This window comes from Sturnira hondurensis, unplaced genomic scaffold (assembly GCF_014824575.4).
Source record: "Sturnira hondurensis isolate 20B ecotype Veracruz unplaced genomic scaffold, ASM1482457v3 Scaffold0018337, whole genome shotgun sequence".
NCBI classification, from domain to species: Eukaryota; Metazoa; Chordata; class Mammalia; order Chiroptera; family Phyllostomidae; genus Sturnira; species Sturnira hondurensis.
The window spans coordinates 3,765,594-3,792,394 of record NW_028090968.1 but is presented as its reverse complement, the minus strand read 5'-3'; the positions used below and the strand labels follow the sequence as shown (position 1 = coordinate 3,792,394).

The window sequence follows — 26,801 nt, the reverse complement described above, 5'->3', positions numbered from 1 at the left end:
GGATGTTAAAGTCCCAGTCTCCACCCCTACAGCTTGTATCTCCTTTGGCCGCTGCACCTCAGCTGAAAACTACCCTGAGAATATCCTATCCCCCTCTGTTTATGGTACCTAAGGATTTTTCTTCTTTTCACCTTGACTATGCATTATGTGAGTGTGAGTGTGTGAGTGTGTATGCAATTGGTTTTAATCCTGAGTTGTGTGTTTCCTCATGTCAGTTTGGTTTTCCATTGTACCACAACCATATATGCCTGTATAAATTTTGTCATTAGGATTTAAACAGCACAAGTATTTATGAAGGAGAAAATAGGATATGTATATATTTATAAATTCTTTACCCACAATGAAGGGTGCTGGTTAATCAGTGGAGCAGCCAAAGTGATGGGAAAGAATATCTTGATTTCAAGTCCTTTCTTTCCATTAACCTCCAGTGCTTTCACACAGTCACACATGTCATGTTATCTCATTGTCCCTCCAACACCACCAACTTGTCCAAATTCCGCTCTCTCTCTCTCTGTGCCTCAAGATTTACAGTATTACTTCCTCTTCTCACAAAAACACCAATGCCATACCTTCAAAAATACAGTGGGCTGCTGACTTTTTCCTTCCCTTTGGCATTTGTGAGGACACAGAAATGGGTCTTTTCACCTTATTTTGTCAAATTCTCAGTATATCTTCCTTTTGGTTTTGTCCCAAAGAGAGCCAAGTTTGTGTGTCTGTAACAGGCTCAGTCTGGGGATAAGAAACATCATCTTGATTCCTTTTAGAATGTAAATGTAAAGATTTTTCCTCTGCCCTCTGCCCAAATAACACCTGTCTTTCTTTCTGAATAAGTCAACTTGGTAAACCAGACCTGCATCCTGAAAAGAGAACAAAATGCACAATTCTTAATACCATTTACAGCCTGTTCCAATCATTCTCCAGTTAATCATTTACTGCCTCATGGCCTTTTCCTACTAGTGTACTGAATTGCAGTTCAAATACTTCCTTGTTTTGTATTTAATTTACTCAAATATATTGTAATCTCCTTGAGGGAGATCAGGGACCTTGTTTTATGGTTTTGATGTTTCTCATGGCCTGCAGCATATAGCAAGCACTGAATTCATATTTGCTCTTTCTGTTTCTTTTCTTACATCCTCAGGCTTAAATTGGGCAGCACTGCAAAAAAATGTGCAGATCTGTTGGGGGAGTGTGTCTGCCATATAAATACAGAAATTACAGAGCAGAAGAGAACTTGCAGTGGACTTGAGAGTAAAACACTGGGAAGTTCACATGTCCTCAGCTAGGGTAAAGCAGCAAATGCCATTTTTCCAAGGAGCAGCTCTGTGATGTTCATTCCACTGTCTGTTGCTCCATTACAAAGAGGCCATGATCCCTGTCAAAGTGATCTTGTAAACTGGAGCTGGTAAATGGGACAATTAAATGGCTTTCCTGCAGCAGACTCATTCTTGCTGGGAAGACAAAAACTAAGAGCTCTCCTGGGAGCAGAGGGAGCCTGAGCAGCTTTGGGTTTGCATCCAGGCCCATATTGTCTTCCTCTCTCCACCTGAGAGCTGAGAGCTCTCTTCCTCTCTATTTATACCTCTAATGACAGACAGAGAGCTCATGTGCAATTGAGAATGCCATTGCATCCATGGAAGTTACACCTGTTCAAAAGCTCTTCCTATATCTGTCTTCAGAGAAGAAGGCATTGCCAGCATGTCTCTGCCAGCCTCTGAGTTCTGTGACATCCTAGGAAGGCTGTGTGTCACAGCAATCTCTCTCCCCTAGTGCTGCCAGTTAAAAGGCAGAGTGGTGGGTTTCTAGAGGCAGGAACCAAAAAGATGTAAAATCTAAAAGGGAACAGGCAAGAATAATTGAGACAGCATTGTGCATATGTCTGAGACTTGCTTCCATTAGCAGTTTGAATGATGCTGCAAGAGGTTGCATGAAATGTACAGAATCGGTCAGACCAAATCCTGTGCAGAAAGGATACAGACAGTGCAGGCCCATAAATGAGCATGGAGTCTCATGTTACCTATCCACTCTATGGGGTTCAGATTTGTAAAAAGGAATCAATGAAAATTCAAGTAGACACCATCCAGAAAAATCACAGGAAAGAACATTTCAGGTAGAAAACACTAGAATGAGCTATAGACAGTAGTGCCCTTTTCTGAGGGTTTGGGTAGCATTTCGAATCATACTGTAAGGTCTAGATAGCCCTAGGAGGAAGTATGAGAATCAGACCTCCTTAATTCAACCCCACCTTCAACACTTGCTACCTCTTTGATCTTGATCTCGATACTCCTCTTATCTATCCATCCCCAGACTCATTCATTTATCTATTTTTCTATTCTTCTATTTAACAAAATTATATAAATCCTATTCTGCTTCAGGCACTCTACTAGAATTTTTGAATATTAACCCTTGGAGTCCTCATATCAACTTAATGTGATTGGTGCTTTTATCACACCCATTTTACAAATGGGGTTAAGGAACTTGAACAGTCTCTCTGAGTGCTAGTTCTAACACCTTTCAAATGGAGGACAACAACATTTGCCATGTAAGAATTTTGTTGGAGGAATTCAGTGAGGGTGCACACATACAGTGCCTGATGCACACTCATTACACAATCAGTATTACTGGAGATTTCATCATTTCCTACCAGAAGCCAGGGAAGTTGGGACATGGGGTAGCTTGTATATTCCTATGCCCTTGCAACTTGTGGAGTCTATGAGTCCAAGGATGCATGTCCACAGAGAAGACTTAGGCCTCCAAGAAGAATCTGTTACATCCTAAGTAAGAGAAATTGGTTCCTTATTTTCCCCTCAGACTTATTCTCCCCACCTCCCCAGGGACTGCAGTTGCTTTTCAGATTAGATTTTATTCTATTCAGTAAGACTGTCTGGGCACTAAGGGGATTTCTCTGGGAAAAAATTCTATAGTACGCAATGTGACTAGCCTTCAGACTTTCTGAGTATTTCTCCCCCCAAGTCAGTTGCAAAAACTCCAGTTTGAACTTGTGCCCTTTAGGCTTCATCCAGGGCCTGAGAATTTACTGAAGTTCATATTCTAAAATCAGCCCACACATACACCCTTGCAGGCACACATCTCCATATTTTCCTCCCTTATTTTTCAGCCCAAGACACCTGACCCTAGGCAATGATGGTATGGAAAGAAATACTGTGTGATTTGGAGAAGATGAGTTCAATGTTCTGTTTCATTTCCAGTCAAGAAAATTAATGTTTTTTTGATCTTCAAAGCCATCATTTGGTTTTACCTTACTCCCCCCATACTTTCATTCACTCACTCACTCACTAACTCACTCACTCATTCATCCATTCTTTTTTTTTTTAGGAGAACATTCTGAAGCACTTAGCACATGGTCAGCACCTCTGTATTTGCATAAAGAGGTGAGTAACACAGTCTTTGGCCCCCACAAGCTCAGAGTCCTGTGGGAAAGACAGTCCTATAAACGAGTAATTATGGCAAAATGAGATGACTGAATTGGCATAGGGCTGGAGGCAGGAAAAAACATGGAGTGTTTTAAGATTTTTGAGAACTAAGAAGGAATCAAAGGAGGGGCCTGAAGAGTAGGAACCCATTGCAAAGGACTCAGTTTCCATGCTAAGGCATTTGGGGGTACCCTGGGAACAGTGAGGCTACTGGATAAGACCAGCTATATACTTGGTGGACCCAAGATTCTTCAACTATTGTCCCTGGAAACTCAGTGTCTCTTCACATATAGTACAAGGCATGCTGTTACAGGTAGGTAAGGGGTGGAAAATTTGAACAGTGCTGCTATAGTGTGGAGAAAGGTCACCAGGAAATTCTACCATAGTAACACAACCAATCCTGGTTTTAGAGGCAGGCAGAACGTATAGACTAAATTCTCCTTCTCCGAAGATATAATGGTTGGGAGAAACCCATGTGCAAAAAAGTGTTGACAAAGCAAAATAGAACCAGAGACATTGAAATTAAGGATAAACAGTAATCAGAGGGGAGGTGGGAGGGGATAATGGGGGTGGGGAATGAGGAAGGGTTTTCAGGAATATATACAAAGGATACATGGACAAAACCAAAGAGGAGTAGGATCAAGGTTGGGGAGTGGGGATGGCTAAGGTGGGGAGAGTGGTGGGGGAAAAATGAAGACAACTGTACTTGAATAACAATTATAATTTTTTAAATATTAAAAAAGTGCTGACAAATATACACTGTAAATTGTTATCAATATACCACCAACCCATACCAATTTATTTTGGATATACCAACTGCATGTTATCATGCTGAAAACTTGGAAATGGCTATATCTGGGGTACAACTCAGAGGTCTCCATCTTTAGGATGTTTTCCCTGAATAGGGGTATTGATAAAAGACCACAGTTTCTCTTGTCAGGTGATACTGGGATGTCTTGTCAATAGAAAATCTGTCATACTTGAGTATAATTGTCAATTGCTTCTATGTTTTCCGTGTTGGGAGATAAATTTATTCAGGGTGGGGATTTTGTCTTATTCTGTCGGTATCCCTGGTTCCTCACACAGGTCTTGGCCATAGTTAGTGGGTCCATAGAAGTGTGTTTACTGTAGATGACACAGGCTTCCCTTCTTGATTAGCTGATGATTCACTGATCTGAGGATCAGCAAGAACCCAAGAGAGGAAGCAATTTGTAAAGCACAGACAAAGGAGCCAGAAATAGTCTCTGGAACCTGGAAATCAAGGCTGACTCTGGAGGCAAGCAAGTTCTAATCAAAGCCCTAGCAATAGAGTCCAGTGGTTCCCTACAGTGAACCAACTTCCATCCACAGACGAAGACGTCAGGATGACGTTGCTGCTGGTCCCTTCAGAGTTTGCTGTGAACACAAGAGGGGAACTGACCCCATTTTAATCCTTTTTTATGTCTTGATCAGGGATTGACACTTTGAGTTTCTCAGAAGTCTGAATGGAATTGGAAATGGCAAAGGAAGAACTTTCTTTGTAGAAAATGTAGGGCACCATCATTGGCTGGCTCATGTTCTCAGCGAGACCAATTTTGGCCACTGTGAAGTATGAATGGCAATCCTGGGAGTGAGGACAGCCTGGGGTCTGCAGGGCTGAGGCCAAGTCTTCTTCTTGCTCAGTTACCTGGAAGGAAGCTGCTGGTCAGATCTGGGATTTAGTATGTGGCCTTGAAACAGAGTAAGGTCAGTCACCATCTTATCAATGACCTTGGGGGCTTAGCTTCATTAATTTGAAACTCTTGAGTCTAAAACAGGTGATCTTGGATCTGAAACTAATAGCATTTAGAACCTGCAATTTCTGTATCCATAATCTCTGAGGGTCGATGAACAACTTGCTGGAGAGACAAAAAAAAATACCTTTGCTATGGAGTGGGAGCCAGGAAGAGGAAGAGTACAAGATTCTGAACACAAATAGAGAAAATTTAGAAGATAAGTCTCCCTTATTTATATGTCAGAATATTCCATTTCTGTATAATGCTGAGANATTTAGAACCTGCAATTTCTGTATCCATAATCTCTGAGGGTCGATGAACAACTTGCTGGAGAGACAAAAAAAAAAATACCTTTGCTATGGAGTGGGAACCAGGAAGAGGAAGAGTACAAGATTCTGAACACAAATAGAGAAAATTTAGAAGATAAGTCTCCCTTATTTATATGTCAGAATATTCCATTTCTGTATAATGCTGAGAAGTCATAAAACCAAAAATAAAAATAGGCTTAAATGTATCCAGTTAGATTCAGAGACAGGCTGTCTTTAGCATAAATGTTCCACCTTCCAGTTGAGGTCTCTGCTCTGTGGATGGAGCTCGTGTACTGTAGAATTCATTGTGGGTTGTTGCCATCTGGCTGGAATTTCATCAGCCACATAATCAACTATGCACATTGGGATTGGGAAATGCACACAGGTCCCCAACCTGTGTCTCTTAAAGAACAAAAGGGGAAAATTGGAGAGACAGTTGGGCAACTCTATCAAATGCCAAATAATGTACATCGTCACAATTTTCCATTAGAGGGTAGAATTGGCAAGAAATAATTATCTGGAGTAAGACTGCAGAAATTTTTCAAGAAGTCCAGGAAATTCTGTGCTTAACAAGCATTTCTGGAGTCTGCTTAACCAATTTGTCTCATACACGTGGAGATGGTCAAGTTGGCATGCCTTAAAAGGCATATGCATTTGTGAGCATAAATGAATTCATAGTAACTTTTTGACACCGCATATTTTTTCAATCAATAGTGCTCAGATTTCTGTGACTCACTGTGTAAGAGTGTGAGGACTTTTTAATATCACAAAGAAATCCTTGTGTTTTAAAGGGCTGCAGACATGAGAGAAGAAAAAACAAAAAGGATAGCAATAATTTTACATCCCATGCCAAGAAATATCTTCTTTCTTTCAGTAACCAAAATGACATCACCAACTTTTAGTTCTGTTTTTACTGAAGTGTTGTGAATAAGTTGCCTGAGACTACAAAATTCTTAAGCAAAGGGTGCACATCCATTGCCCATTTTATCTGCATTCCCCACTGCCTAGGATAGTGTGAGCTTAATGAGCACTCAGGGCTTGGCTGTGGCATGACAGAGAAGATAGCAGAAAGGGAAAAAAAGGAGGGAGAGGAAGGAAGGAAGAAGAGAGAAAAGGAGAAGAGAGAAGAACAGAAAGAGAAAAATAGGAGGTGGTTCTTTTCTGGCTTCCTGCCCCTTTATCCTAGGTCAGAAGTACTGGATGGTGGTGGGACCATAGCCAGGGATGAGTGGAAGAGCACATATGGGGATAGGAAAAAGGTTACATTCAGATTCCAGTTCAGGTGAGAGATCACAGCCCCTTTGTAATGGAGCAACAGACACTATAGACCTCTTCCTCCATTCCACTAATGATGCAGCTGACATCAAGTTAGAGGAGCCAAGGTCATAAATTAAGGAAGCTGGAGAAGGAATCTGGATCTCTAAATTATACTGGCTATGATTTTACAGCCCTCAACCATGCAGCCACCAAGGAGCACACCTATAGTTCAGTTATGTAAGCCCACTTTACCTCTCTCATAGAAGGTAGAAACGGCACTCAGAAATCAGAGGAACCACATGCACCACTGGTGGGAATGTAAATTCCCTCTACTTCTGAAAACTGTTTGGGAGTATTGACCGAAGGGGAGTGCATGCACACTCTATGACCCAGCAATTTCATTCCTAGGTACATTCCCAAACAACTAAGTGCCTGCATACACAAAAATTGTGCAAGGATATTCAAAGCAGGCAAAAATAAAAAATAACACAAATGTCTGTAAACAGCAAATGTATAAATAAATAAATTATAGTATACTCATACAATGGAATGCCATACAGTAACAAAATAATAATGAGCTATAGTTAATAATTCATTAATATGGATTAATGCCATAAAAGATACAAATGAGCATATATTGTATAATTCCACCGTCTATCTGAAGTTCAAAAGGAGGAAGAGCCTGTCCATGATGACGGAGGACAGAGTGGTGGTAGCATTTCCGAGGGAGTGTTGGCTGGACTGGTCATGAGGGAGCTTTCTGGGGTGGTGGTCATGTTCCAGATCTTGATCTGGGTGGTAGTTACACAGTGGTATAAAATTAATTGCCCATTGAGATTCGTGCAACATAGTGAATGTATATGATAGTTTATAGAAGGCAAAAAAAGAATGAGTGGCATAGTAGAAATGGCAGGTGTTTTTCCATTTTGGGAGTCAAGAGAGGAAACAGTAAGGAAAGAGGACAGATGTAGTTAGGTTTTCTAAACAGAGAAAGAAACACTTTTTTATGTGAACTTTTTACAAAGAAGAAAGTTTTACAGGAGAAAAAAGTGTGAACTATGTTAAATTCATCTATATTGTTGGACTTACTTTAAAATAAAATTTTAAAATACATTTTTTATTTTTATCATTGAAGCCAGAGGTCAGCAATCTGTTTTCAAGGGGCTAATTAGCAATTTTTTTCAGCGACCATATGGTCTCTGTCACGACAGAGTGCCTCTGCCCCTGCAGTACAAACACTGCCACCGGCGCACGCAGGGCGTGAGTGACGCGTCTGTGTTCCAATAGGACGTCAGTCACAAAAACTGGAAATGGGCCACTGCGGGCCACACATAGTGGAATCCTTATTTAAGCAAGCAAAAAAGGAAACAAAATGATTTTTAAGAAAACTATATATATGAACAAGAATAAATTCCATCTTAAGGAGATCCTCACCATTGTTTTCACCTACAATACTTAGGTGTTCTCTTATCATTCCAGTTGGTGAGGTGGTATCATTATAATCCACAGGTTACAATCCTCCAAAGAGGAGGAAATTTGCCCTTAAAAAGGGTAACTTTTCCAAGGTGATGGAGCAAGTAAACACCACTTCTTATGTTTGAACCCAAAGCCTTTGTTCTTAGCTGCACCCCATGCTGCTACACTTATGACTTTTTATATGAAATATTACAATAGAAGTTTTAACAAGTTACTAAGAAATATAAAATGTTCATTTAAATTTATACGTAAAACAGTTAAATGGTTGAAAACAGATGACAAAGACAACCCAGATTTTCTTTTCTGCGTTCACTAGTATTCACACGCATTCAAATCAAGGCAACCACAAAATAGCACATTGTGCCTTCTCTAATAGCAAAAATCAGCCCCCAAAACAAAACAAAAAGCCCCCATAATACTCAGTGCTGCAACATTGTTTTAAACTTGGGACCCTGACTCATTATTAATAGTACATTTAGATGACAACAATCATTTTGGGCATTAATATAACACCATAAATCCAGACTCCTAGAGATAGTGATACCATCTACCTTTCCAAATCTACAGTTAAGAATTTGTTAAAAAAAAAAGCAAGTAAAAAAAAACATGCAGATGTTCCTTCCATCATTATCTATATGAGTCAAAAAATAAAATGTTTAACATTAAGAAAATACAGTAATGAAATATGGTTTGATAATGATTATGATATTTTATGCAAAAATTAAAAGTCATTATGAGGACCAGATTATGTAACGTGAAAAAATGTTTAAAATATACTGGTAAGTGAAATAGTAGAATATGAAAGTGTACATGACTAACAATTATTTAAATAAATGTGTTTGCAAGTAACAAGGACCATAGGGGAATATATATATTGAAAATAATTATGTTAAGGTAGTGGATTTGGGCTGCTTCTATATGTATATTATATTGCTTTGCCAAATCAAAGTGACTAAAAAAGTGTAGACTGAGAGGGATTTGGGGCCTCTGTTTATCCATCCTGTAAGTACTACCTGAAGTTCTACGACATGAGTGTTTGGCTTATCAGCAAGTCATTTATTATGTCTTATCTCAACTTTGATGGTTCTCTTGACACTTGACATTCCCTGGTTGGAGCCATTCACTGCTTGTGAGGCACAAGTTTGGCACTGCGACCTTGCTCTAATCCTGGTGTCGGATGGATAACAAACAGTGCAGCTGTGGGTCTCTAGGGACCCCCTGGGAAATTCACTGGGGACTCACAGGAAGAGTCAATGGCTCTCTGGGATATTTATGTGTTTTATCTATTTCTTAAGTACTATTTCATTATTATTCCAAGTATGTCTCTAGTTAAAATTAGTAGGGAGATAAACAAGTCTAATTTTTATGGTACCATCTGGTCACAGGCCAATGGAGAAGCAGTTAAGCCCTTTACTGCTAAGCTTTGCTTAAGACTAATACTTCTTTTTTTTCTGAAAACATTTCATTTCCCAATGAGTAGTTTTGCCTGAACTTAGTTTCTAGGTTATACATAGGAGGTGACAGTTGCTGGGGCATCAAAATGGTAATTAATCACCCCCTTTGGATTTATATCATCAAACCTGCTATTCTGTATAATGAGGTCTGCGTACATGTAAAAAATCATACTCAGTCAACCTACCCCCAGTAATGATCTCTAGCCACACTTCCCAGTGGTTGCAAATGGATCCACATCACAGGTGTAAGGATCAGCAGAGTTATTGCATCTAAATCTGGTTTTATATTCAACTTAATCAATAAAAGCACTGGCTTATTGTCCATCCAAATGTGGGTCTCTCAGCCTTGCCTGCTTTATTTTAACACCAGCATTACATGAACATGAAATCTTTGAGAACAAACACTTTCATGTCTATTTTGTTTCTTTCTGAATGAGGAAGTTTACCAGTAAAGTTTATTGGATTACTTCTGACATTCATACCCCACCCCTATGTCTCCTATGTTTCTTACTGTTTGCACACCAACACTTCCAAGTTCCATACCTTTATTCCTCAGGTTTCACAAACACCAAGGACTCTGGATGTGGAAAACCAGTTAGGAGCTAGAGAAAAAGAGGATGAATAAAATACAGGGCAAACATTCAATTTGTGGACCCCAAGTGAGTGGGTAATCTGTTGGCCAGGGGCATATGTATCCAGTAACTGCCAATCAGAGAATGAGGTGTTTCTAAATTGTAAATATTGTTACCTTAAACAGTGGTTGTTAAATTTTATTTTACATCTGAGAGAGTATGTAAAAATGCCCCTTGGGGGGGGTAAAGCTTCAGCATCTACATTTTTCACAGGCTCCCTAAGTGAGTAAGTCTGGTGGACACAGAAGTGACACAGCATCTTTATAAATACGGATGTAACTCTTAAGGGCAAAAGAACAAGGGGCCTTTAGTCACTTTTATATACCACCACCTTGAGCTTTGAAGCTGCTCAGTTATTCTTTGCTGAATGTATGTCTACAGAGAGAATGAATGAACCAGCAAATGGGTGAATAAACTGGGGTCTTGTCAATGGCACCTGGTCTTTGCTAACTGATTAGAAAGTTCATGATTTGCAGATCAGCCTAGCTCAGCCCAAACTGTGATTTCTGCCTTTGAAGTTTCAATTTGATTAAACCATGTTTAGCAAGGAACAATAACTTTCTGAAATGCCAGAGATTGTGCAGCTCTGAGGAGCTCTGTGGGGAATGAGCAATTGGAGCAACAAAATCGGGTCTCTGTGAACCTGGAGAGGCTGCTCTGCAAGTCTGTATTGGGGCCAAACATCTGACTCCTCTTAATTACATTCTGCCCTTGTTTCATTCCTTCTCATCTCTTGCTTCTGGGTCCTGAGTTTTCCCCTAACAGCCAGGGTTGAATGATCTGAGAAATTAGGCTCAGCCTGTTCCCACAGTACCATGGCCTGGGGCATGGACAAGACTCTTTCTTCATGGAAAAAGGTGTAGGTCACTTTCTCTCCCACCCTCAATCTCTGTCACCAAGTTATTTTGCTCAGCATCATCTGCAGGAAACTGATGCTGCATCTTCCGTGAAAGAGGAAGGAGCACTGATTCTGGACTCTGGCTGATCTTTTCAATCACAGCTTTGCCTCTTTCCAGATAAGAAAGCCTGCCTTAGGAGATGCCTATGAGGGTCACAGGAGATAAAGAAGCAACATTGCGTAACGGTTAAAGGAAGGCCCTGGCACCTGCTTGCCCCTTACTAGTTTGGACACCTTACTTAACGTACCTGTGCCCCAGTTTCCTCATCTGTAAAGGGATCGATAAGCATAACTAATGCCATTTCATCCTTTTGAGAACTGAATGACATTAATACATTTAAGGACTGAGATTATGCTGTGACCCCTGGTTATCCCTCCGTGAGCATTACCTATTGTTATAAATGTCTAAAAATAACAGTGATAATGGTAACTGTTGAACAACTTCCATTTAGAGAATGGAACACTATCTTTTCCTCTAAAAAGGAAGAGATTCTCAGTACCTCCTTCCCCCAGAAACCTGCGTCCTTATTTTGGCATTTATCTCTAAATGGTTGCAATGGGGTGCTGCTGAGTCATCTGAGGACATAGGCACCTATGTCACGAAGAAATGCTGGCAGGGGAGCCAGCGGGAGATAGATTAGACATCTCCGAGTCTGGAGTGAGTCAGGCCCTGCCTGGTCTGTGCCTTGCTCCATCACAGAGCCAAGATGGGGCAGTGGGTTTTGTCTGCAATGTGGCTAAGTGCTCAGCTGAGCAAATACAGCCCGCCCCATAGATACCCAGGTTGAATTCTGCTTGACTAGTCACCTAGCACACATCTCTCTCTGACCTCCCTTCCCCACTCCTTCCTCTCTTCATCTCTCCTTTTCCCCTTCTTTTCTTCCACCCCTCCCTTTGCCCCTTTCTTGGCTTTTGACTATTTTTATTTCTTTATCATTTTCCCCTCCTCTTCATTTACTTTCTTCCCTTCTATTTCTTTCCCTCATATATCTGTCCCTTTTCAGTTCCCCATACTCTCCCCTTAATTCTTCATCTTGTCATCTTAAACTTTTCCCTTTCCCTTAGGAGAACTGGACAACCTACAGTTTTAAGTGTTCCCTCCTTGTCTTTCTCTAGACAGCCCAAGACCATGAGTCAATGGTCTCAAAAGTGTCACACTTTTTCTAGAAAGGGCCAGATAATAAATATTTGGAGTTTTGCAGGTCATATGGTTTTTGTTGCAACAACTCGACTCTGCTGTTGTAGTGTGAAACCAACTACAGACAATACCAGAGTGAATGGATGTTGCTATTTTTCAATAAAACTTTATTTTCAACAATGGGCAGTGGCTGGATTTGGGCCATGGCAACAGCTTTGGCCATAGTTTGCCACTCCCTGTGGAAAATACTTTTTCTTTTGTTTACCAACTTGACCAAAACTCAGTAATAATTTGTGATCTGCTCCAATTCTAAAACCCAGAAAAAATATCATCTTGCTGATTATATCCATTCCAGCGGGTTTGTGTTAAAAAGAATAAGTAAAACAGGGGTATTTGACTACAATCATATGCAGATTAGACAGGGGAGGAATCTGCCTGCTGTCTTACAGTAATAGGGGCTCAGAGGCTTAAGAAGGCTGTCAGATGGGACAGTGATTACCTTGTGCCCTTCTCTCCCTACAGATATCTAGTCTCTTTCCCAATGAGAGATACCCTAAAATATCTTTCCCTCAACAGAAAAGATATTTAATTGATGATATAAGCCCTGAAAAAGTATATCTGTAATGGCATTAAATCTGTTCATTCATTAATTCAGTCACTCAACAAACTTCATTTGAGCACCTACTGTGTGCTAGGCTCAGTAGTGAGACCTGAGGGGAGAGAGAGGCAACATGAATGGACATGGGCATGATAGTGTCTGCCTTCAAAGGACTTAAAATGCGCTGCACTGCTGTGAGCCAGAGCACATAGACAGGGCAGCAATGAGCAGGCATGTATTATGTGCTAAGCACTGGGCTAGTTTCTTTGTTCGTTTGCACAATTACTCCTTAAACAGCTCTCATTTTAAGATGAGGTCACTGGAACTCATAAATTCATTTGCCCAAAGTCATACAGCTGGGAAGTTATAGAACCTTCTATCTTAACCCTTCATTTGCTTTGCTAAATGCCAAAAGAATGCTATAGTATGGAGTTAAACGAGTTTATAGTTCATAAGGGCATCAAGGTGAGAGCTGTGGACTTTAAGAAGGTCTTTACAGAGTGGCATATAAACTGAAGGGCCAAACATCAAATCAAACAATGGGGTTAGGAAAAGAGGGAAGAAGGAATGCCACTGATAAAAGAACTCAATTTTTAAAGATGGTGGAACTGCAGATGCTGTAGAAAATTGAATGGGGGAAAGTTTTTCGGAGTGGGCCAGCCCTCAGCCATTTCTGCAGTGCACACTGCCATACTATTTCTAAGCCAGCCCTAAAGAGATGGGCTGCAAAGGCTGCTCACAAATGTATCGATCCTCAGAGCAGAGGCATTGGTGGTCATCACGACCCAAACTAAGGGGCTGTCTAGCTCTCCCAGAGACTCGGACGTCAGTCCAAAGATATTAAGCTGGGAAGCTGGACAAGGCCAGGGCTAAGGATATTAGCAACCCATCCAGTGGCTCAGAGCAATTTATGAGAATCCTAATTAGATACACAGAGAACTTCTGTAATCGCACAAACACCCTGTATCCTGGCTGGCAGCATGGGCTCCCACGCCATCCAAAGCCACCCTGCATGTTTCAATGGAGGAGCAGCCAACACATAAAGAAACAAGGGATACTAACATCGACTCACTGGAAAGTAAGGGAGCAGGCCTGTCCATGGACTCCACTGTAGTGCTCCCCCACTCCAAGATCTGTGAGCATCTTTATCCTGGAGTGGTGCTTTTCAAAGCTCTGGAGTCAAATGCAGCAAGGTTTTGAATTAATACAAGAGCAGAGTGTGTGGTCCCTTCCAATGTGTTATCAATTTGGACAAGACTGCTTGAAAACTTGTAGAACGAAAGGGATAAAGGGAATGGATAGGTACCCAATGTACCTATCAACTGAAATTATATATATGGTATACATCAACTATTTCATACATATCTATTTTATATGCCTCAGTATGAGATAACTAGGGTCACTAGCTAGTTTTAAAACTGGGAGAGTCCCCACAAAATGGGTTGAGTTGGTCACCTATTTAACAAAATATTAATATAAAGGATACATGTGTCATATCTTCCAAGTGTTTCACATGTGATATCTATCATATATACCTAAATATGATGTAAAATACAATGGGGTATACCATATAAATAATTTATAAAATATATGGTAATTACATATATTTAATTTTATTTGCTCAGTGAATTCAGGAATGTCTCAGACATGGACAAGTAATGTATTTCTGAGTTTAAAAATAAACCAAAACCACGAAAATTGAGCAAAGTACAAAATGGAAGATTAAATGTTTGTCCATGCTAAAAGCGTATTACTTGTAACTAAGGTGATCTGGCCACTGGCATAGTTTAATGGAAAGGTGATCAGAACTGGAGCTACATAAACATGTTTCAGTTTTACAATCTACACAGAATGTTGTCCGCAGACCAGCAGCATCAGCATCACCTGGCAGCTTGTCAGAAGTGCAGAATCCCAGGCTCCCTTCCCCAGACCTGCTGACATAATAATCCCCAGGTGATTCCTGTGCAAGTTTGAGATGCTCTGCTGTAGCTCACTTAACTTAACTGAGTCTCACTTTCCTGGTCTGCAAAATGGAGATAATAGGATCAACTCCAGAATGTTATATGGAGTTACTAAAATCATTTGTGATACGCTTGGCACAGAGCTGGACCATTGAGTGTGAGCTCAGAAACAATAATTTCCTCCCTTTTTATCAGCACTACTTGTTTCTGAATAATATTTCACAATCTGTTCTCCTCAATATCTTTTTTTTTGCTTGTATACATCAAAAGGATTTTAAGCTTTCTGATCTTTCTTCCTTCTCTCTCTTCAAATCTCAGAGTCACATAAAAAGTTACAAAATCCATGAGATTAGTGGGGCCTATGAGATCTGCTGTTCAACCTCCCCTTTATGAAATAAATGCCATTTTTAGGTCCCAGATTTACTCATTATTTATATTATCATTCAAGTGTTATCTTTTAGGTGCCAGAGAAATATTAGGTACTCATTAGATACTTACTGGCTGCTGGATGAGTTAACGAATGAAGCTCTATTAATTTTGGCCCATTCTGTTCTTTGTCTAAACCTTATGATACCCGCTTTCCTCATGACTTTTTCAGTCCTTTCATTCCCCCATCTTAAAAAACTAGTTTATCTCATACTTCACCTTAACTACTCTCTAACCTACCCCAGACACCTAAGAATGTATATGTGTGTGTGTATATATATATATATATATATATATACACACATATCTGTATTACTTCATATACATAAATTATTATAAATATGTTCAGCCCTGCCTGGTATGGCTCAGTTGGTTGGAGCATTGTCCCATCAACTGGAAGGTTGTGGGTTTGATCTCTGGTCAGGGCACATGCCTAGGTTGCAGATTTTGTCACAGGTTGGGTGTGTGCAAGAGGCAACTCATCATTGTTTCTCACGTTGATGATTCTCTCCCTCCCTTCCCCTCTTTCTAAAACCAGTAAGCATGTGCTCGGGTAAGGATTAAAAAAATATTCATCTTTTGGGTTTAGATATTTTAACCCATCAAATGGACTGTAAGTTCTTGGAAGGAAAAAAGAAAAAGACTGTGACATTCCTGCCTTGGAACATTAGTTCCTAGGAAGGTATATTTCTCAGTAAATGTTGGATACTCATGATCAAAGCTGAAAAATACCTATGAGTGTTGTTACATAAACTACAGAGAGCAAAGATCCCTACGATGCACTCCACTATTTCAGAAAGGACACAACGATTTTATAGGAAAATGAAGGCAAGATCTGTGTATCTCTTCAGGCAGATTGGTGGCCCTTTTCCTAGGGAGATGCCTAGCAGGCTTCATGTAAGAGGTTCCCCCAATAACCAGACACTCCACTCAAAGGTTGCATTTATACAGCTCATTAAGAAAAATTTTTATACTTTTGACACTCATTACACTTGTAATCGTCCACTGAAGTTACTCTATAACAAGAGATAAACACTCCATTCTAGAGGATGAATAATAATTAGGTACTGCTCAGCACTGTGCTCTTTACAGGTCTAATTTTAGAGCATAATTAATCCTGCTGAAACTGCATAAGATAAGTGAAATATTTATGCAGCTGTGTTAATGCATGTATTTACTCCTAGAGAGACATTCAGAATTGGACATGGCTTTCCATGAAGATTATGTTAAGACGCCCTCTGGAGCAACATCATTTTCTCTCCAATGTTTTTCCTCTAGATGGTCTCTAAAGATGAGGCCAAGAAGACACATTTTCCAAGCCTGACAGTCTGACCAGGAAAGCAATGAGCCAGAACATATTTATAAGAATCTATATGCTCTGCTAGTACAAGAAACATGCCTCTGGCCTATCTAAATGACTCTACTTTTTATTTTTTATTTGCTAAGAAGAGGACATTTTCTGTTGTTTCTGTGATATTGACTTGACTATGTTATTACCAATATAACACTAACTAAGGTATGTTGAATATTGAAGGAGTTGTGGATGGACAGTGATAATGATGATGAGGAAGAGGAGGAAGATGATGATGATGGCGATGATGGTGATTATGGTAATGATAATGATGATGGTGATGATAATGGTGATGGTGATACTGATTATGGTGGTAGTGGTGATAATGATGGTGATGATAATGGTGATGGTGATGGTGGTGGTGTTGGTGATGATGTTGGCAGTGATATGTTAGCTAAGCTCTTTACATGCATTCTCACATTTCATCTTTATACCAACTTTATCAGGTAAATATTTTTATACTCATTCACAGCTGAGGCTAAGAAAATCACCCCCTTTGCAGAATTATTTATAAATGAAACAATAGATCTGGTTCACATATGCATTAAATTACTCCTTTCTAAAGGGTCTACATATCTCAAATGTCTAATTAGCCAACTTCAAAAGATGCTTTAGAGAATTAAATGTAACAGGAGTCTTATATAATTGACCCCCTTCTAGAATAAGGTCCCTAAAGTAGAGTCTTTGCCCCTGACTAGGTAGGGGGCTCCAAAGCCCTCTGAGCTTCAGTTTTTTCTCCTGTGAAGTGAGTGTAAACAATACTAAACTTCATCAGGTTGTTATGAATATTAAATTAAAGAACATATGTAATGTATCCAGTACGATAACTGGCATATTCTATTACCTAAATATGTGCCTGTTTCATAACAGATTCTGCATGAGTGACAGCAATGGTAGGTAGGAGTAGAGTTAGAATTCATTATTTGACAGCTACCCATCATATTTAAAAGTTTCCTGTCAAATGAAATATATCACAACACTGATCATTCATCCATTTGCATATTTATTCATGAAATTCTTCATTGACCAGTTATCCATTATGTTCAGTATTTTGTGATGTTTACTGCTGGAAACAAGACTCTTGTTTACTAAGTAGTTTGCCCCATGTAGAGCTGCTTAAGCAACCATGGTAGATGGGACAATTATCTCCAACCCTTCATCTCTCTCTGTGTCCATACTCCTTGTCATATAACTCCAAAACTCCTCTCCTAAAAGGTTAAGTGTACTTTTGATATCTTGACCTTGGGCTTGATCATCTGATTTGCTTTAGGCAGGAGGGAGTCAGTAGATATGAATGTGATGAAGCAGAGACTTGAAATGTGCATGGGCAGTTAGGTGTTCTTTTTTGTGACTCTGACTTACCCATGAAAAGAGTTTCTTTTAGATAGCTGCTAACCTTTCAGCTTGAGGCCCAGAATAAACCAACATGAAGCAGAGATTACACAGTTGATCCATGGGCTTGCAGAGGGAGTAGAGTCACCATACCCATCATACCCTGAATCAGAGCTTTGCCACTCAACCTGCACTCCCATGAGCAAAATAAATGCTTATTGTCCTATGCCTCTAATATTTCACAGTAATAGCTGGCCAGCATAGCCACAAAGCACTACTATACAGTGGTGAACATGGCTCATGATCTGAGTAAGGTACAAACAAATATCCTATAAGGAATTTAAAAAATCAGGTGTTATTACTTGGGAGTTAAATATAACACACATTTACATTTCTTGAGAGCACTGTGAAAATCTGAGGTTCAATTCTGAAAGAAGAAAGAGGAGGAGAAGCTGCAAGGAATTACGTACTTGGTTCAAATTCACACCAACCCTATGTACTAACCTCTGCCCATTTCAATGTATCTGGCCACAGTATTTGCCAGATTTTCCTCTCCTGCCTGTAGACAGGCATAGCATATTTTATAGCCACTCTGACTATAGCCACCACCCATTCCTGAATACTGCTTCTGCCTATGTCCTGAGTGTCTGTACCCTATTCACACTTACTCAAGTTTTCAGTGTTAACCTGCCATCTCTGCAGGCTTTGTTTTTCCTACCTCAGGGCTGTCAATCCAGAGCAAAATCAACCTGCCATCTCAGGCACAATAGGACTCTAAAAACGGTGTTGTGGAACAGGCTGTGGTGAGATCACCCATGAGGGAATAGAGAAGAACAGACAGAAGGAACTGTTGCTGTAGACAGAATTGACCCAATTAGCTCTGCAGTTTCATAAATGCCACAATCCCATTAGACTAGAACCCCCACTATGGTGGAAACTTTTTTTTGCATGATATTAAGTCAAGGAGTAGACTATATTGAAAAATCCATAAAATTTCTGCTCCCTATTTCCTTTCTATAACTTGCTCCTCTTTCATTTCTTCATGGGATAATAACAGGAGCTATTCTGTTAGTATAACATAGCTCCACATTTTATTCACTCATGATATGTCCAGGAAAGAGTCCTTGACCCAAAATGTGCCAAGAATTCTTTGTCTGGAATTTGGAATTTAGAATAGAGAGACTAGAGATGGGGACTTGCTGTAAACTGGTCATGTAATGTCACCACTCCAGAGCAGAGTTTCACAGCTCCAGTACTACTAACATTTGGGGACAGATCACTCTGTATTTTGAGATGTGGGGGATGGCTATCCTGGGTCTGGTAAGATGCTTGCCAGCATCCCTCATCCTTGGCCTCTACCCTCTAGATGCCAGTAACAACCATACAATAAAAAATGTCTCCAGACAGAGCCAAGTGCCCCGTTGAGCACAAAATCCTCCCTGCTCTTGAGAACCACTGCTGCAGAGAGAGGACCTATGAATTCATGCCATTGTGGCTCCAGGACTACCCTGGTTGCTGTTTTTCCTTTAAATCTATTTGCTCAGCCCTTTACAAAATTCACTGAGATGGACACTTCTGCATCCTTAAAGTAAATTCCTTTAAAAAATGTAGCTATCTATAACTGGCTCCATGATAAGAAACCCAAAGAACCATGGTATCATGTGATAGGTGCTCAATAAATAATTTTAGTGTTCAAGTTCATCACACAAAGATCTTTTGGAAAGCCAATGAAAAAACAGAAAGTGCAAGGGTCTCGAATCCCCCAAAGCAGGGGTCACCCAAGGTCTTACCATCACCCACAAACTGGAGCAGGGCCAGATCTATCTGCCTCTTCCAAGGGGAGCCCTTCTGGAGGGCAATTCCATAACCAGTGGTGGCAAAGATGTACCCACTCCCGATGGTCACCAGCTTGCAGCCTTCGTCCCGCCCAGCCTTGTAATTCAAGACTGCTGCGTCATAGATGAAAGCATCCAGTTTCCTGCAATGACAAGAAAGCAAGGAGTCACAGGAACGGTGGGGTACCATCTTGGGGCCCAATTCCCAAAGCCTGATACTGCATCACACACTTCTTTTCATGCTGGAGATAGTGACTCATGTCCAGTCCATCCTCTCATCATAAAGGGATCTATTTTTAATGAGGAGATAAAAGCCAGAAACTTTTCTCTCCAAGTTACAAGAGGCAGCTAAATAAAGACATGAGAATCCTTATGCCCAAGTGAGTAAACAGTTGAGTTTGCTGGTTTGTGAAGTGTTGGCTTTAGCACTCCCAACAGTGGAGAACAGCGGCCTATTTAGAATGGTTGCATCAGAACAAAGTGAACTATTAAGGGGCAGGAGGATTCAGTGGTAGCGGGTGGGAAGGGGAGAGGGACTAAATGAAAACAAGGTTTCTTCTTCCCAGGAGAAACATGCTTACTGTGTATTTATATTATAAAAATAATTACATAATAGTTTCTAGAAACCCAAATAATATAGAAAATATAAAAAATATCATTAAAATTAAAATTGCCCATAATTCTGTAATTCAGAGGCAACCTCTGTTAACATATTGGTGAATAACCTTCCAAATTTATGCATGTGCACATACACAGAGTCACAAACATATACATATATCTTTTAAAACAGGGATTGGTAACTTTCCTGTAAAGGGAAGATAATACACAGTTTTGGCTTTGTGGGCTATATGGTCTTTGCAGCAACTACTCAACTCTCCTATTGTATCATGTTATGGCCTGAATTGTCCCCCTCCCCAAAATTTATATGTTGAAGTCCTAATCTTCAGCAGCTCATAATATGATCCTATTTAAAGACAGGATCATTGCAGGTGTTATTGAGATGAGGTCATGCTGGAGTAGGGTGGGTACCATAAGGACAGGTGTCCTTATGAAAAGGGGGAAATCTGGCCACAGGAGAATGCCGTGTGAGGGTTCGAGTGATGCTGCCACAAGTCTAGGAACCACCAGAGGCCAGGAGAGAGGATGGAACAGACCCCTCCCTAGTGCCTTCAGAGGGTGCACGGGCTTGTCAACAGCTGGGTCTCAGACTCCAAGGCTCCAAGACTATGAGACAAATAATCTTGTTGTTTAACCCTCTCAGTTTATGGTACATCTTATGGCAGCCCTAGGAACTAACACACAGCATGGAAGCAGCCATAGATAAAACATAAATGAATGAACTCAGCTTTGTTCTAGTAAAAGGATATTTACAATAACAGATTGGCCCATGGGCCATTGGTTGCCAGCCTTTGTTTTAACCCCCCAAATACGATTATACCATGCAAACTATTTCACAAATTGCTTTTCTTTCTCATTTCATACCACACATAGTGAACACGTTTCATAACAATACACATAGTACTTTTTCAGATACATTTATTTTTATTGAAGTATAACTTACGTATAATAAAATGTTAGATAAAATTTGACATATGTACACATCCTTAAAATCACCATGCGGATCAAGGTATAGAACATTTTCATCATCCTAGAAGTTCTGTATGGCTCTCCCAGTCAGCACCTCACAAAAGACAAGCACCATGTAACCCCCTCAACGGCATCCCTGTGCCTCATTCATTACCTAGATCTCTTTTATCAAGTGTGCATATTGTTTCCAATATTTTAAAAAATATTTTATTTATTTATCTTTAGAGGAGGAGGGAAGGAGAGAAATATCAATGTATGGTTGCCACTTGTGAGTGCCCTGCTGGGAACTGGCCTGCAACCCAGTTCGACTGGGAATCCAACTGCGATTGTGGGGTTCACAGGCCCGTGCTCAATCCACTGAGCTACACCAGCCAGAGCATGTTTCCAATTTTTAAAGTTATTTAACAAGGATGGAATTATCACCCTTGAATATGGGGATGAATACTCAATTCTAAAGTAGGTAGGAAAGTGAAATTGGAGATCACTCAACTTCCTGGCACTTCGTTAACTTTCCTTCCTTTCTTTCTTTAACAAGAAAACATAAAACAATGAAGCATAGAAAAATTAAAGTGGCAGGGAGTGGATGTAAACACTGCATCCTTTCAGAGACAGCTGCTGAGGACTCCCTAGGGGAACAGACCCGTTTGGAAGGTTTACAGCTGCATTCTACATCTTAACTTTTTGTTTCTATAATGGTTAGAGATGGGGCAAGACTACAAGGTAGTCTCAGCAGTAGAAAGATCCTGAAGCTTTTATCTAAGGCTGTAGGATTGGTTTTATATTCTGAAAGTGTTCAAAGGGGATCAGATCATCCAAGCAGAAAGGAAGAAAACTGGGCATTGTCAATGGCGATGACGAACCAGCAGTGACAAACCAAAAGGAAACAGCCTTTCTGCAGAGCAGGCAATACTGAGACCTGTGGACATAAAGGATGGGGAGTTTTAAGAGATCAGTTTGTGTGTGAGGGTTGCAGAGGGCATGACTGGAGCAGTGGACCAGCAGGTAGAAGAGAGCTGAGTTCTAGTCCAGATTCAGATCATGGTGCGTCCTCAGGAAAGTCACTTCCTTCTTTTGTGTGGTTGGTGGTCCTGCTGAGAAACTCACCAAGGTTTGGCATCTTATAATGCTGCAAGCTGATAGTCACCTTCTGCCACTTTTCATAGGGAAATTGAGGCTCTGAATAACATGTGTTTTCTGAAGACTTAAGGCCATGGGTGGCATCTGTCCTCTTGATTGAAGCGGGGTGTTTTGCAACATCCCTACTTCACATATCAAAGTTACCACAGAGACCTAGAGAACCTGGGTTATTTTAAAAATTTCTAAGCCTCCCCAACTCTCTTCTCTCAATTTCTCAAAAAATAAACATAAATACACACACATGTGTGCACAGGTACATTCAAATATTAAGACCATATGTTGGTATTCATGGGGTGAAGCTTTTCCTCATGTTGTTAACTCTCCACACGCTGATGCATTTCTGGGATGGCAGTCTAATACTGTATCTGGCAAGCACAAAAGATGTGTCCAACAGTGGTTTAAATCATTAAGCACAGATATCAGCAATCACTGCCATATTTCATGATGAATCTTTTTTCAATAGAAATAAAAATACTCTTAAAAAATTAAAAATTGCTGATATCCTCATGAGTGGGCTCTGTGGCCAACGTGTGTGAGCAAGCAGTGGACAATATCTCACCTTTGTGGGATGTTGGTAATAAAGGGAGGTTATGTGAGTAAAATGTGTGCAGTGGCAGGCACAACAAATGTTCAGGACAAGTGGATGCATTCAGTCAAATTCGGACTTCACAGCAAAGGGGCTCACGGCTCTTTTGCATTCTGTATGACAAATCCAGTCCTAAATATTTTATATGTGTTATTTCATGTCAATTATTCCTTGTAACTATGTGTAGATTTACATACTACTGCCATTCCCATTGTGAGATGAGAACCTAAGTCACAGAGAGGTAAAGCGACTCTACACAACCCCCCAGCTTAGAATTGTCAGAGCAGCATTTGGACTTAACGCAGTCTGATACCAAAGGCCACAGATAACCACTGCCACCATGTGATCCATAAGACTTGTGAAAGAAACTAAGGCAGCTCTATTACTCATGAAATTTGGACTGGGGGTTACAGCTATAAATCAAGCTCAATGACATGAAAAAGAAAGCAAGGAAGAGACCAGAATAGAGTTTTAAGAGATTTTAGTGGGTTGTTCATGTGTCCCTTTTCCAGAAGATGCATAGTTGTGTCAAGTCTGGAGTTACCCCACAGAAAACATCTCTGGTCCCTTCGTTCAGGAGATGTTTAGATGTAGATAGCTATAGCTTCTTGTTGAAGCTAAAAGTAAGGAAGAAGAAAAGACCATCTGAAAATAAAGCCCAATTTAGACCAAAAGCACTTGGGGGATTGGAGTTGTGATTGCTGGAGACAGAAGGATACATTAGGCTGCCACATGGTAATTGGAAGCTTTGGGCTTGCAACATCACAGAGATGAAAGGCTGACACTGGGGGAAAGAGGCCCTCAGAACTTAGAGCAGTCAGCTGGATGCAGGAGGGATCACAGGTAAGGAACCCAGTATGATTCTCTGCTCCGTATTTTCTTCTCCTGCTGTTCAAGAGGAAATCATCTTTGTTCCCACCTTCCCAGCTCCTGCTGAGGTCGCATGGCTCTCACTGGCTAAGTGCTTCTCCTAGTGGGCGGAGGAGGCTCAAAGATCAGGATCAGAGACCTGTGATGGGATAGAGCCCCTATCCAGCCCAATTCTACTCCCTACAGAGGGCTGATCATTTCTCCAAACATTTGTGACAAATGAAGTAACAGCTGGGCTCCCCGATGCGAGGGCTGAAAAAGAACTGGAGCCTGAAACGAATGCTGTGTGGGTTTCTTGACATACCCATCACCCTGCCTGGCATCACTGAGGCTGTGCGGTGCTGTCACCTCTCCCTGTCACTGGCAGTTCTCAAGGAAAGCAAATGATTAAAAAATGACAGTAATTCAAAATGAGAGGGAGAAATAAGACAACCTTTTAGCAAATCTGCAACAAAGTAAGGAAGACTGTCATGTGAAACCCATGCTACTTTAAACTAGCGTCTTCCTGCCTGATTTTTTAACAGCTTTGAAGAGTAGCTACAGCTTGCTGGAGTGTGTAGATCTGATCCTGTTACTTCAGTCAGTCTTTCTTGTACCTGCATGATGGCCTGAAAGTTTAGCCCCAAGACTACCTGTGGGCAAATCTGATTCCCCCAACATAAAGGAAGAACATGGTCCTTTGAGAACAGGAACTTGTATTGTCAAGTGGCTTGATATTTCCTAATCAAAAGTTTCTGATTTTAGCTCTTCATCTCCTTATACATGTTTTCAGATGCTCTCTGGGGTCTCAGCATATTTAAAGCCTAATTATATAGTTAAAGTTAATTATTCATTCATTAACATCCAAGAAGCCTTTAACAAGACATTGACTTGTTCTGATGAATTAATGAAACCTCCGTGTGTGTGTGTGTGTGTGTGTGTGTGTGTGTGTGTGTGTGTGTGTGTTTTGGAGGTCTAAAGTGTTACTGAAAATTAAACATCTCTTTGATGATAACTGAATATCATTTTTTAGGTCACATCAAAGCCTTTCTAGGTAGAGAAATACATCACCTGGCAATTGAGGCCAGTCAGCATGTCTAGGCCACTGTGGAACAGTGAATGGGGTTCAGTGTTGGCTCTATGAATGAGGCCTAGTTCTGAGACCTCTTGGAGTTTTGACTTGTTTATCTCTTGTTCATCCGTGAGATGGCAGAATAGTAGGTCGCATAGGGCTGGCTGTTGTACAGATGAAAACGGAAATAAAGGTATTGTGTAAATTGCAGATTTGGGTGCAAATCCAGGAGATCATTGAGGCCTACTGAAGGTTAGTGGGGACTTAATTGGACAGAGAAGCAATGGTGATACAGACCATCATCAAGCACCCAGACACAGGGCTATTTGTGGGTGAAGGGCTTTGGTTGGCCCAAGAAGTGGTATCACTGAGGCATGATGACTTTTGCAAGTGCTGGCTTAGGCAAGAGACATTCAAATGCACAGAAACTAAAATTGCAATCAGCACAGGATAGTCTAAAACTGGCTTTAGGAAAGTAGCTTAGAATCACATTTTGAGTCTAAGTTTATGAATATAAAGTTTAATGCATTTTCAATAAGGAGGCATTTTTCAGAGCAAAATCCATTAAGCTAATTTAATTCCTAGATTGATGTCTTACATAGCATAGTTAAATTGTTTCCATTTTCTCTTGGAAACTATTTTCACTGCAATCAATTCTTTAGTATTTAAATTATAAGGCTTTGATTCATTGATTGGCATTTGAACCATAACAAATTCTACTGATTTATAACGTCTGCTATTTTGACTTTTCTTTTGCAATTATTATTTCCATCAAGTCCTATGCTCCTGGGTCAAAACTGTGCAGAGATCCAAAATTGGCCAAGAAGATTTGAGTCATCTATGGGTTTTTAGTCAACAAATTTCATCCTATGTGCTTTTAGCTGTTGTGAGTTTAATTTGTGTTAATTATTTCTACCAGTAACAGTCACTGTGAATTGGGTAAAAAAAAAAAAAAGACTAATGGCTAATATTTGTTTTTTAACTGAGAAAATCCTGAGCAACTTTGTAAGACAGAGAGGGAGATGTAGAGGCAGAGAGAGGAAACAAGGGAGGGAGAGAGAGAGGGAGGGAGGGAATGATATAGATGGAGGCAGGCACTGAGTAAAACAGAAAGACACTGAGAGAGAAAGAGACAAAAGGAAAAAACAAAAAATAGATGAGGAAAAGAGATAGTAATACTCAGAGAGGGAGAGAATAAGAAGGAGATGGACTTATAGGGAGAGAAACAAAGAGGGAGGGAGAGGGAAAGAGAGGGGCAAGAGAGGAGGGAGAGAGAGAGAAAGAGTGGGAGAGAGCAAACACTAGAGATGGGGTGCACACACTTTGCCTGTTGACTAATAACCTGAAAAACAGGGAAGAGTTAAATAATACAGCAAACCCCTGCTTTGTTTCTGTTCAGTTTAGTATTAGACCCAAATTAACCATGTCCAGAAAGTTGATAGATTATATAATGCAGTCTTTTAATTTTTCAGACAAGGAAACTGAGGCCCAGAGGTCTCTGTCCAAGGCATCCCACAGTCAGTGATCCCAGAACAGTCTGCTACTTGCTATAGCAATATGCCTTTGAGTGTCCCTGCAGAGCTTCCCAAATCCAAAGGCAAGTCCTCAGGTAAGATGTGGGGTCAAAGAAACAAGATATGGGATGGGTGGTGGGCAAATCTGTATACTCCTCTAAGCCCATGTGACTAGAAGGAAAACAATCTCCCCACATGGTTGTAC

The 26,801-nt window shown here is 40.4% G+C and overlaps 1 protein-coding gene across 2 annotated transcripts in view; it reads right to left on the bottom strand.

Annotated features, from left to right (window-relative positions):
• Positions 1-26,801, bottom strand: part of GRIN2A (glutamate ionotropic receptor NMDA type subunit 2A) — a 370,947-nt gene that overhangs the window by 14,173 nt on the left and 329,973 nt on the right. For both annotated transcript variants that reach the window (XM_037069016.1, XM_037069017.1), the window contains one exon: positions 19,807-19,994. In XM_037069016.1, coding sequence (XP_036924911.1) covers positions 19,807-19,994 — 188 coding nt within the window. The remainder of the gene's footprint in view (positions 1-19,806; positions 19,995-26,801) is intronic.